At 46.1% G+C, this 13,617-nt stretch overlaps 1 protein-coding gene across 2 annotated transcripts in view; it reads left to right on the top strand.

Moving 5' to 3' along the window:
* PAX2 (paired box 2) overlaps window positions 1-13,617 on the top strand; it is an 86,522-nt gene that overhangs the window by 36,327 nt on the left and 36,578 nt on the right. For both annotated transcript variants that reach the window (XM_049810983.1, XM_049810982.1), the window contains one exon: window positions 256-375. In XM_049810983.1, the coding sequence (XP_049666940.1) occupies window positions 256-375 (120 nt within the window). The remainder of the gene's footprint in view (window positions 1-255; window positions 376-13,617) is intronic.

Below are 13,617 nucleotides of genomic sequence, written 5' to 3'. Positions count from 1 at the left end.
GAATACACTTGCTTGTTATTAATGGCCCTGTACTGAAAGGCTGTGGAGCTACAATATAGGAATGGACTGGCAAAGCTGGGATGCAGCAACTTTGGCAGTAAAGAAAGTATGAGTCCTTAAGTATGAGGGACTGGGAGTCTGCTTAGTGCCCAGGCTTTCATATGAGACTGGTGGCATGCGTAGCTTTCAGCTGAGGGATCCCTGAGTGCTGTGCTGCTCTCCTCATGGCCCTTTTTCCCTTTTCCTTCTGTCCAGTGCCCAGCACAGCATCCCCTCCCGTCTCCAGTGCCTCCAATGATCCAGTGGGCTCTTACTCCATTAACGGGATCCTGGGGATTCCTCGGTCGAATGGCGAGAAGAGGAAACGTGATGAAGGTAGGGGGAGGGGAGAAGCTCATCCTCCCTTTTATATTCTTTGTCCCCATGTACAGGCTCCAATTTCAGGCCAAGGTTTGCAGCTGCTCCAGGGGCTAGATCAGTTTTAGCAACAGAGACCAGTTCCCCACCACTGCCCTGCTGGCTTGGAATGCTCTTCTTCCGAGGCCCTTTCATGACAGGCTGTGTCTCCAGACATCTGCTCAGCAGGCAGAGAGCCGTCTCCATTGCTGGAGCTGATCCCAAGTTCATTCACTGCTGGAAACGGCTGGAACTGAGCTCCCCAGGTGCCAGCAGGTGCCCGGACTTTGAACTGTGGGTAAACATGGTTTCCCTGACTCACTTGTTTTCAGACAAAATGCCATCTCGGAGAAGCACCAGCAATGTGGGAGTTATCTTTCATTCCCCTTGCAAACAAGTTCCTGCCCTGTGACATGCCATGAGCTACATTAGCTGGCGATCGTAAGGGCCCAGTTTTCAATGGGTAGCATCTACCACAGCAGAACTGCCATGCTTGCAACAGTCTGAAAGCAGAATAGGAGGTCTTCTGAATACTGTGGCCCTAAGGTTGAGTCCTGGGTTGGGCTGGGCTTAAACCATGACAGGTTGTTATTTAAGCCTTTTGCTAGGGCTCTAAGGAATTAGGATTAAGCTATCTCCGTTTCCTTCCTACCTGCTGGGAAGGAGGGCAGAGTGAATCCTGAAATGAGCCAAAAGCTGGAGCTCAGGTCTAGATAGACTTGAGTCAGGAGGGGTGGGTAAGGTCTTGGTGCTCTTATGGTGGCTTTGTAAACATTTTTTTCTTAAATCTTGCTCTTTTAATTTGATACGTTCAAAAATTGAGTGCCAGGAAGTGAACTTTTCTAAGACTAGTGCCTGACCAGTTTGTTCAGTTCAGCCCTGCCTTCAGTATGTTGTTTTCCACTGGTGCCTGTTGCATGGGGGGACCTCTTAGCAGTACAGGTGGCTCAGTGTGCTGCGTGTGCTGTAAGCCCAAGGCTGTGCAATGCAAGAGAACATGAGGGTTCTCTGTGATACATGGAGAGAAGAGAAAGCTCTCCTGAGAGAAATGCTGCCTTTTGGGGTTTTGCTAGTAATTTTCACAGCATTGGTTCTGGTGAGGTTCACATCCGTAAGTTTTTGATCCAAATAAATACAATAATCCCAAGAAAAAAAGGCTGTCATCATGATGCGTTTCTCCCTAATACAAAGTAGAACTAGAGGCAAGGACCCAGTCCAGCTCCTATTAAAGCAAATGGGAACATTTTTGCTGATGTCATTGGAAATTGGATCAGGCCCCAGAGGAAGATCCATTTCCCAGCTAGATGGCAGTAGGGCCCAGCTAAGAGAAAAGTATAGCAATGGAAGGGCTGAGTCAATGCCTCAAAGTAAAAAAATATCAGGAATAAGAGACTGCAAACATTGCAAACCCCTCCAGCATTTCCCATCATTACATACACAGGAAATAGTGACATTTCAAACTGAGTTACAAGTTTCTCTAATGGTTGTGTAAATCTCTTGGCAGTTAATTTGGGCTTTTTTGTGAACCCCTGTTCTCATACAGTCCAGCGTGGTGATCACCAGCTCTCAACATGGTGCCTCCATATCTCATTTTGAAATGAAACCGTTCAGTCTGGCTTTAATGGCTGTTCTTTCCAAATACCTGGAAAGGTCATCCCACTTTAGATGCAGCCACACAGTCAATTCCAGCCTCAGAACCTGAGCTTTTTTTGAGCAGTACAATTAAACACAGAAACAACCAAGCAGCCATCTAAGACTGACACTTCACAATGATATATTGACAGTAAGAACAACTCTCTCTGTCTGTCCTTAATTCATCCCAGATTTGATTTATGAAGGGCAAGCAACACTATGCAACTCCCTGCTGTTGGCTGAGAGTCCACATATCCCACTAGGAATCAAAAAGGTACCAGACAATCCTGGAGACATTGCTTGTCTAGCTCTCAGAGTTTTAGGTGGCAGTTACATGACACAGCTGCAACCGCCTTAGAGAACAGCCTTCATCCTGCCATCCCAGATGTCTGCTGCAGGGAGATGTCACGCTCCCGTCCCAGAGAAACCTCACATGGGACCCCCTCCCAGCTGCTGAACACCCCAAGCCAAGAGTTGAGTTATCTGGGCTCACACTGGCCTTAAGAAATGCTAAAAGACATCATCACTTTGCAGGGTTGGGTCCTAAGGCTAGAAGGGTCCAAGGGGAGGTTTTGCACTGTTTGTGACCCACACTCACTCCTGGGAAATCTCCCCTGTAGCTCTGAGGGCTCTGATTGTTCCTTGCTGAGATGGGGATTAGGAAAGCCTGGCAAGAAATCCAGCGCAGGTATTTCTTTCATGCTCATGCTGGATACATACACCTTCTCAGAATTTCTCAGAGCTTCTGAGCACTGTTTTGTTGCAGATTCTTAATTGCAGGGTTTATTCTCATGTTGAAAAGCCCTTATGGGCTCCCAATGCACATCTGCTTTCCAGGCATTTTGGGGGTGGCTCATACCTAAAGGAGGCAGAAGAAACAGCACTGCTCTCTCTTTCTTTCCGCTCTGTTGGACCAGCTCTGCTGCAAGGATTCCTCTGTGAGGAATGCAGTTCAGCAGAAAGGGGGGAAGTACCAAGCTGCTCCTGAATCCCTGGTTCTGAAAACCTTGTTAGCAACCTCTCTGATGGCTGGGGGGAACAGGGTGGGAGAAAGACAGAGGAGCCTCTATCTGAGCACACCCCCTCCCCCAGGTCCTCCTTGCTGCAGCTGGTGCCTACATTAGACAGTAGCACAGATGATTAAGAAGAGGAGAGATAATTATGTGTCAAGATGATGTAGCAGAACTCCTGAGTTGGACAGAAGGAGCCAGACAGATGCATGAGGTGGGCTCAGCGATGGACGCTGACAGCCAGGTGTGTCCCTCACAGGGAGTTAAAGGGAAGAGGGGAAATCCCAACCTACCAAATGCACTGGTTGCAACTGCAACGGTGGCCTGCGCATTGAGACTATGGCATTGAGAGAGAGCTAGCAGGGAGGTAGCTCTGAGTGTCTACTAGTCACAACAAGGACCTGTCAGATCACAAGTCCTTCCTCAAAACTCGGTGCGTCTTCCTCAGGTGAGTGCCTAGGAAGGATGGTCAAGATTTCCCCTGTTAAGACTATGTATTCCTTTTGTTTCAGTTTTTGACTAGTGATTGTAAACCCTCTGACTTCTGTGACAAACTAGACAAAGTGGAGAGTTGGTCTCCTACAATTTTTTAAATAATTTGGCTAAAGAATTTCACCACCGCTTGCATAGCACTGTGTGTGCCATTTCTTGCAGTCTACAGGCACTGCCAACGTTGCTGTAATTTTCCTCTGACCTTCTCCACCACTTATACCCACTGTCTTCCAGAGGCAGAAATGGCCCTGCAGCATGTAATGACTTTCCCAAGACCACTGGAGGGTCTTGCAGTATCAAGCTGCAGCTGGAAACAGGAATTCCTGGCTCTTAATGATCCTAATGCTGTACTATGCTGTGATGGCAGGCCAAGCTCAGCAGGGTCATTGTCAGACTGAGGACAGCAATAGAAGTCCAGAAGGATAAAGGGGAAAAATAATATGCAAATATTTATGTTGTTCCATAACCCCCTGATTGATAGCTTAAAGGATGAGAATTGGAGTGACCCAGAGGGACTAAAAAAATTATTATCACTCATACTGTAGTCTTGAGCACTGTATAAGGAGAAAGAGAGAGAGATGGGGAGAAAGGGAAGGACAGATAGATAGATGGATGGATAGATGGATAGACAGATAATATGAAAACAATATTTCAAACTGTTCCCTGCATACCACAGCATCTCTGGCTGGGTGAAGCTTTTGGGATCTTTACAACCACTTTTATTAGAGATAGCTCTTTCTCTCTGTAGCAGGCCACAGACTTCCTCTATAGACCCAAATTCTCATTTGGGATTTGTCTTCCAGTGAGGCTGGTGCTGTAACATTCACAGCATTATTAATCTTGGTCCCTGACAATATCTGTAGTATTTGACAGCATTACTGGCAATAATATCTGCAGTGCCGACAATGGCAGAGATAATATCCCCCAGTATTATCAGCATTAACAGGGAACATATCTACAGCCTGTTATTGGCGGGAGCAGACGTAATGTGTCCAGTATTATTAGTATCAGTAGTAATAAAACCCACAGGCTTGTTAGTGTGATCAGTGCTAATATCAGCGGTAGGTTTGTGGGAGAGGAGGGGATGGAGTGATTGCTACTGTAAATGGCAATAATACTTGGGCTGTTTGTAGTAAAGGAATCCCCAGCAGAGATGGGTGAGCAAACCTGAGAAGGCAGAAGTTCCTCCTTTCCTTTCTCCACCTGTCATTTTGATGATTAGAGTGATTGACATTGAAGTAAGCAATGCATGGCTGTGTCAGTGCAGGGGGACAGTAAATGGTCACCATTTCGGCAGGTCTGGTGGTGTTTTCCAAAGAGTGTTAGCAGTATCAGTGCAGGTGGTTCACCATACACTTCAAAATGGGGTTGAGCTGTGCAGAACAGGGTGCTGCCTGCTAGCAGTAGGAGCATTTGCACTGTACTGTAGCTGCAGGTTGGGCAGCGTCACTGTGCTTCTCTTTGGTGTTGCACGCATAGTTTTCTGACTGTTACTACCATGATACCCTCTACTAAGAAGCCTTGCTTTTGTTACAGGTGGTTTTCTCCTCCGTCACTCCAAATGGGAGGACTCTGACTGCAGGGCAGGGTTTTGACAGTGTTCAGCCTGGGGATTTTCCTACCTGGCCGTGATCTCATTTTCCTACTGGGAAAATAGAAATGTCTCCTTCAGGTGGAGTGTGAGGCAGGGAGATCTGCAACAGTCCCAGTCCTGAAAGTTGTGTTTTTAGATACTGCCCCAGGACATAGACTGTCTTGAAGAAAATTTTGAACTCAATTGTTTAAGTGGAAAGTAGCACTGAGAGGAGAGATGTGTAATGTGTTTAAGAAGGTCTGAGTTTTTGAGGAGATACACAGCCGCTGAGTATGCCACTGCAAGTATGATCCCATTTGCGCTGTTCAGAGTGGCAACGACAATATCATTTGGGAAACCTATTTGTGATATTTCAGGTGACTTTGTGTCATTGTCAGTGGCATCAATATGTGTTTGCAGGCAGAGTGGCTGTGGGTATCATGTTGTTGTAACTGTATCACTATAGGTTGGGGGTTTATGACACTAACGATGAGATTAACTATATCACTGCTTGCTATACTGCCCCATTACACTCAAGACCGTTACGCTCTTCACAGAGGTGGCTATGGATTATTTCTTGTGGTATGTCTGCATCATTGCACGCAGTAAGGTTGTTTCAGTGTGGTAATTGTTGGTACACTGGTGCAGGCTGTACTGTATTGTCATCGCAATTCATATACTTGTTACTGCAGCTGATGTAATATGTTGACTGACAACAGACTGGTCATGAGAGTGAAGTCAATACGGCTATGTCACTGCAGCACTGCGTTGAGAATTGTGTGTTTGCACAAAGTATGACCATGTTGTTCCACAGCATACTGGAGTTGTTTCAGGACATACAGTGTGCTTATGCCGTCATCTGTGGTATGATGATGCTTTACCAGTGCTGTAGTTGTAGTAGTGCAGAGAGGTCTAGCCCTTAACTGTCCTGTAGGGAAATACATTTACTTTCCTATGCTGCGTGCATATGTTTGCAAAGAGAATGAGTGAGTCATTCCACTTGACTGTATCATGGCACCTGATGTGTGTTCATCTCTGGGCATATTAGGTATATTTCTGTTCTCCCAAACCTGTTGTGCCTTTGAAGACAACCGAGTGTGTTTGGACCCCTGCAGGTGACACAACAGCACTACTGCACTACTGTCTGTGGTGTGGCTGCATTGTTTCATGCTGTGATTTCTCGTCACCACAGCTGATGTGTTTGCGTTATTCTATATGGTTGCTTTATTGCAGGTCAGCAATAGTCTTAATGACACTGGAGACACATGCGGTTACATTGCCTCAGGTGCTAACCCCGTGTTCCAACTGTCCCACACATTTGTGGGGCATGCACGCAGCAGTTTATGGCTGTGCACATGGAGTAAACAGTTTCTGGGGTGTTTCACACTCTCACAGTGTCTTCCTCCTACTTTCCCTGGGACTGTGTTGTTTCACGCAGTGTGGCTGAGTTTCCAGTGGCTGTCAGCTTGCAGTGGTGGTGTATCACGCAAACAGCAGTGGTCACAGGGGATGTCCAGGCTCATTGTGTCTGTACACACAAGTGGAGGTAACACTCCCTTCCATTCTAGGTGAAAATGTAAATTGAAGAGGGAGTTTCACCTCCGCAGCCACCCACTTCTTCCTCCTGAGGGTGTTTGGCTCGTGAGACTCCTAGGAGGACATAAGAAAGGCACCTGCTACTCATCCTGCACCTCTCTAAATAAACTGCAGGAGGGTGGTCAGAAAAGGGAGAGTATGTGTGGGAAAAGAGAGGAGGGGGAAACTGGATAAAGGAGAGGACAATGAATAAGCAGCACAGCACTGTCAGAAATGTGGGCTGTTGCACCACAAGTCTGGGGGTCAGTCTGTAAGCAAGAGAAACTCTGTATGTGTGTGTGTGTGTGTGTGTGTATGCATTGCTCAGGAGGACTTCAGGTAAGGGAGAGTTAACAGCTTACATCACAGAAAGCAGTTTGGACAGAATGCTCTGCTTCTAAAGCTTATAGTGCTGCTTAGTTTGGCAGGGTTTGGTACTATCTGAAGGCAAGCTGGTCTGGCTGCAGCTGTATTTGTGTGCGTCTCTGCTTGTGTATTTGTGTCTCTAGGAATGCACGCCTGTTTGTTTTCTGTATTTCTGTGTTAGGATCACTGGTGTCTGCTTATCTGTGCTTATGTACTGGGGTGAGTGGCAGGTTGGACCCCTATTTTTGTGCATGCCTATAGAGACATGGAAAATGTTTATGTTAAGCTGTGTATAATATTGCCTAGTACTGTGGATCATATGGATGCCTGGGCATGTATGGCTCAGTATTAGTGCTATGTATTTCTATGAATGCCAGGTATTTGTATTCACATTTTGAGCATATATGTGAATGTTGTATATTTGTATGTATATTCTGTGTGTATGTGTTGTTACATACTTGGAGTATCACTGTATCTTTGTGGTTGCTGGATATGAATATGTAGCCTATTAGTGCTGTGCACTTCTGTATATAGTTTGTACAGATGTGTATTTGCATTGGGGTTATATATTTGTGTGTATGTTGTATATATATATTGGTTGTTCTTGCCTGTGTGAAGGTTGTTTATTTATGTAGTTTGTATTTGTTTACATGATTTAATTTTGTATATGTGAATTTAAGGAAATTACTTTGAGTTCCAGGTTTTCGTTTAGTTAGTGTATGTATATTTTTGTAAGTTATTTGTTTATTCAGAAATTACATTTAATTCACTTGCACCTGCATTACTACCAGTTTGCATTCTTGTGTCTTTAAATGTTATTGGCTATGTTTTGTGAGTCTTACTTATGTATAGAGCTTTTCTTTAAGTTCATTTGTATGAGTGCTGTGAATGTGTGCTTATCTGACTGTTTATTTATGGGTATTTAGTTTGTAGTTAGATCTTCTCCTTCCACTTTTTGACTCATTGCTGGGAGGGGTTGTTGCAGCTAGTGTGTCAGCAGGAGTCAGGCAGCTACAACTCCTCCCAGCGTCTCTGCTGCTCTGCGTGTCCACCTGTGCAGAGGCTGCTCCCTAGCTTTGCTGGTGCCTGTCTCTCTCTGGATCTTCTTGCTCACTCTAGATGAGTTGTACACAGGGTCTGTCCGCATTCAGGGAGGTTACTGTTATGGTTTTTTATGGACATAAAGAGTATGGGAGTCAGAGGGAGCATGGTGCCTGGATCCATGAGGATCCCAGGTTAATGCACAGTGGATGACAGAATAAACTGCAAAAGAGATCAGGAATAGCTGGCAGTGTGCAGGCAAATGGTATTTTAGAGGGTTATCGGTGACTGGTATAACAGTGGATCAGGGTGCCATGACAATGGGAGATAGGGATGACCCTGTTTTGGGGTCAAGTGACATGGTAATGTGACGTAAGGGCAATGCTGCTATGGAATCAAGGTGACATGGACCTAAGGCACAACAGGGATCAAGGTGACAGGCTGATGCCCCAGGCTGATTTAGCAGAACAGGGAGGGCTGGGAAACCTCTATCAAGAATCAGCTGAATAAGGCAAAGGAGAACAGGAGGAGCAGGGTGAAAAAGATCGGAGGCAAATCAATGGACCTGTACTGTGGCTGTAGAAGCCAGGTCACTGGCAGTGTGGGACATGCAGTGTCTCCATGAGAAGATCAGTTGCATCCTGGTGTGAAGGGCTGGGGAAGTCTATTAGCAATGGCTGTTTGCATCACAGTGATGGAGAGCAGGGATAACATGGTGATGACATCAGGTGACGGACATATCCTGTGACGGTAGCCATGGACCACAGGGACTGTGTGGGCAGGGGCATTATTCCCAGTTGCTGGAAAAACAAAGAATCTAACGGGCAGTAAAACAAAAACAAAGGAGACTTGGAAGCACCTGACAGCCCTAATTCATCACAGCCCAAGATTTTTTTTTCCCCCTCATGTTCCCATTATATTTGTTTGTAAAAGTGGAAATCAATTTTGAAGGTAATTTTCTGGAAAGAATGGAAGGGAGGTGGGAGGGCCGGATAAGGCAGAGATGGCAAGAGGAAAAAAAAATTTAGGCCAGGCACAGCCCAGGGGCAGCTCTTGGCAAGGTGAAAGAAAATTGCATATTCAATCTCCATCCATGAATCTCCCTTGCTGCTGCCCGCCTCCTGCTCGAAAACAATGAAGGCTTTCTCCCCTACGCTGCACAACGCCTGAGTATCAGCGCTCACTTTAACTTCAGGGTCATTAATTCACCTGATTATTGCAGGAGAGGAGAGGGTTGCAGAGGCATCCATTCTAAAGAGCCCTCCCTTAGCTCATCCTTTGATTAGTTTGGGGTGGGGGGAGTTGAGATAATGTGCTGTCTTGGACTCAGTTTAAAATGGGAGGGGTTGAAGAGGGGGTGGAAGGAGGTAGAGGTGGAAAGGGAAGGATGTGGCCCGGCTTGTTGTGGAAGGGAGGGTTGGAAAGCAGTCATTCTTGCATCCCTCTGCTGTGGTGTTATTGCAAATTAAAAGTAGCATGTTCCACTCTGTAGCTATCTTTCAGGGAGGGGAGGGGCACGGGTATATGTCGGCATGGGGATTGGGGGGGATCTTATCATTGCTTCTTCAGCAGCCCAGCATAGTGTCACCCTGTGAGGTGACATTTGAATTTACAATTCCGCTGAGAAAAGCCATTAATTCACAAATTAACATTTCTCCCTCTCTCTCTCTCTAGCTCTCTCTCTCTCCTCCTCTCTCGCTCTCTCTCTCTATCTCACATGGATGTGCAAGCAATTGAAAAGACAAAGGAAATAGCCTTAAGGAAGAGACTTTACTGCTACTCTGTCTGTGCAGAGATTGCTACTACTGCTTCTAGATAGATAAACCAATTACCTGAGCTGCACTGTTCATGGCAGCCTGCTATTACCTCCTTTTGTAGAGCTGACTCCATTGCTGGATTACACTGTGTGTATCTCATTAATGTAAACCAGCACGATACTGGGCACTGTCCCTGACCCTTCTTGCCAGAGCCCATTGCTCTGCAGTGGAAGAGGGAACTGGGAGAGGAGTCAAGAGCAGAGGTGATAGTAGGCACAACATGCTTCCTAATGCATAGGGACCAGGCCACACAGAGAACCTGCTTAGAATACCTGCACCGAGCTTAGAGGAGATGGGGGCTTCGCTTTTACAGAGGAGATTGCATGATGTTAACCCTGATCTCTTCCATGTCTTGGTGAGCACTGAGAGTGCTGCGCAAGAGGCCTCATGTATGGGTACCAGGTATGGGCAGCCCCTTGCAGCTCCATTCTCAGCATTAGCCTGAGTTTCCTTCAGGTGTAGAAGTGTGCATGGTAGGCAGATGCAGAGGTGTGAGTATGAAAGCTATGTATATGCAGCTATAGGCAGATGTAGCTGAGTGCACCCAAGAGCTAACTGTCGGAAGTACAGGACAAACCTCAGAATAAGAAGCAAAAATAAACACTCTATGAACTGAGAGGGCCAGATTTCTCTGAAGTGCAACTCCACTGAAAGCCAGCCAATGATGCCTGTGGAGACTTTTTTGTCAAAGCGAACACTGGACGCTACTTCCACACAACCCTCAGTCCTCTTCTGATTCCCGTTGTTGCTCTCCCCTGCCATGCTCTTTCTCACATGCTTACTTCTGCTATCACTGCTGCTGTGGATGTTTGGACAGCACGTGTACAGTATACACACACACATAGGCACTCAGCTGCACGCTGGTGCCACCCCGGGCACATGTCTGTGACATTAGCAGCCTGCCTGTGCATACTCACACCCCTGCAGACACAGCTTCTCCCCACCTGCTCTGATGAGGTCCCTTTCAGTGACTCCAAGCCTCCCTGCTGGGGTGCACACGGGCAGGCTGCTTTCTGAGCACCTTCTGGTGCCCTTTGCAGACAACCTTGTAGGAACACACGTGGCTGGCTACAAGCCTGCCCTTTAGCCTGGTCACACAGCTACATGTGTTTGGGGAGAAAATGTCCTATCAGTGTGGTTGACATACATCAGTCTTTGCTCAGTAAGCATTCTACCTATATAGCATTGGACAGAAATCTTCCCCAACAGGTGTTTCACCCCATAAGGGTTTGATAGGGCCTGTTCAAGCCATTGTCTTAACTTTATGGAAGGCAGAAGCTTGCAGGGGCAGTTCTCTAGGTAAAAGGAAAACAGATCAGAACTGCTGGAAGCCTGGTCTCCACGTGCTCAGCGCATGGAGTATGTGCCTTTCTTCAGCATTGCTTTGGCTCCTTAAAGCTTCCTAAAAACTTACCTTCTTAACAAGAGCATCTGCCTCTGACATTCCCTGTGCCCCACACCATGCGCAGCACTTGGCTGGGGAGCAGCTTCCTGCAGCCGGCGCTGGAAGACGGATCATGATCAGCGGAGGAATCAGCAGGCAGTGCCAGTAATTCAAACCATCCTGACCGTTCAGTGAACCCGAACCTGCTGACCTTGACAGCACTAGACAGCAGCGGCCTCAGGAATCCCAACCTTTAGAGAGGCGTCAGCAGAGGACGGCTCCTGCTCTCTCCCTTTCTCTCTCTCTCTCTTTTTCTGATCACATCCCAGCAGCCAAGGGGGCCAACAGTCAATCCCCAGTGCACCAATTAGCTCCTAATTTGGCTATCTCCGCACTCCCAAGTCTACGTCAATGTAATGTTAAGCATTGCTTGCTGTTCATAGATGTAAATCATTTCTATAGAGGGGTGTCTTCTTGTGCTGAAGGAAAACACTAAGCACCTTGTTCTCAGTCAGGGCCAGAGAGAACCCCCTCCTCCTCCCAAAATGGGGGCTGCTGCTGTTTGGAAGGAAAGCAAGAGCTCTTTTCTTCCCTAAGTGATAGCATCAGATCCTCCAGCCTTGTTTTACTGGATCCCAGGGGGAAGCAACAAGATCTCACCAAGTGATTAGCCCATGAGAATCCTGGCTGGATAGATGAGGGGCAGGGAGGTGACTCGAGTGGAGAGGAGAGAGAGAGAAAAAACAGTGTGCTTAATTTTGCTACAAGAACTTGTAATACAGAAAAACGCAGTTTGTGAACATTTTAAGACCCTTGCGGGGAGTACTGAAAAAAACCCGAAACTGAAAGTTTCCTCCAGCTACCTCTGTGGCAGTGAAGCAAGACCTGAAACAAACAGCATTTTGTGTTGGCCTGCAGAGGCTAGGCTAAGCTCTAAGACCTTGCATATGGAGGACAACTCTGTTAACAGTAGATGGCCGGAAAGAAGCAGTTACAGATACCCATCTATTGAGACATTGCAGACATGTCTGTCTGTCTGTCTTCCATCTGTCTCAACTCATAATTCTTTGAAGGTGATTTTTCCATGCATTAATCAGGTAAAATGAAGGCCACTTTGAATAGGTGTCAAATGCAATTCATGCTCATTTTAAGGCCCTTTAAAATGCCAGAGTTTTGTCAAGGGGCCTAAAAATAATGCATAGGTCCACATTTCTGCTTTGCTTTTCCTTTATCCATCCAAGCATCCTACTGCTTACCATCCCATCAGGTTGAAGGTACAAAGTCCTCTTCCCACAGAGGTCAACAGTAACAGGAAAACACACAGGAGCACAGTGCCAGAAGAGAAGCTAGGTCATGGGTATCACTGTTTCCATTTGGATGTGGAGTAGGTCAGGATTTCTTTCTCTCACTGGCTCTGCCTTATTTGGGAGCTCAGAGGTGTTATTCTGCTTTTAAGCTAGGGGATCTGCATCAAATCAAACAGGTTTGTAGGCATCTGATTAAACCTTAATGAGGTGGTTATTGTGTATGAAATGTCCATTAAGTCTTGAGTCCCTTCTAGTCTTCTCTTAGATGCTTTAAAAAAGGCTGTTATAAAGGACAGGTACACTTCCACATGCTTGGTTTCCCAAAGGAGCTGTTGTTTTTTTGCTTTGGCTTTTGGCATAGTGTGGGAAGAGGTAGGCCTTATAAAGAAGAGTTGACCTTGCAAGCAGATCAGAACTATACTAGAGCTTGGGACAACTTTACTAAACCCCAGCAAATTAAAAAAATACCCCACTAGCTAATCCTCAAATATACTTATGGTTCTTCTATGCACAGCCCTCTCTTGTTTGTGAAACTGATTGCTACCCATGACCCGGCTCCCTCTTGTTTGGGGACTGCCTCTTACAATTTGGAACGTATCTCCAACATACATCTTATAGACGCCATATCAGTATAGGTTCCTTCATATACCAATAAGGGCTTTTACATGAGCTCATGCAGAAAGATTCCAAATTACTCTACTAATGATTTACAGTTATTATGCAAATGAGCAGTCAAAAAAAAAGAGTTTGCATGGTGACAGTCCAAGCAGATTGCTGCATATCGCAAGCCTGTAGCTGTTTCACTGCATGGCATTTTGCAATTACACATCCTGTATCATACATTGTTTATTAACCTCCCCATTCTTAAGATCTCATTTACTACTGAAATGTGGCTGACTCTCAGGTGGACCATGGCAGATGTTGAACAATACAGAGCATCAACAGTGAAATTTTGCTGTGCCATGTCCAAATGAAACCACAGGAGAATTAAGATATGCTGTGGGTAATCACTCAGGCTGGATTT

Source organism: Accipiter gentilis, chromosome 9 (genome assembly GCF_929443795.1).
Source record: "Accipiter gentilis chromosome 9, bAccGen1.1, whole genome shotgun sequence".
Taxonomy (NCBI): domain Eukaryota; kingdom Metazoa; phylum Chordata; class Aves; order Accipitriformes; family Accipitridae; genus Astur; species Astur gentilis.
Note: the sequence above shows the minus strand (reverse complement) of the source record. Positions and strands in the feature narration are given on the sequence as shown.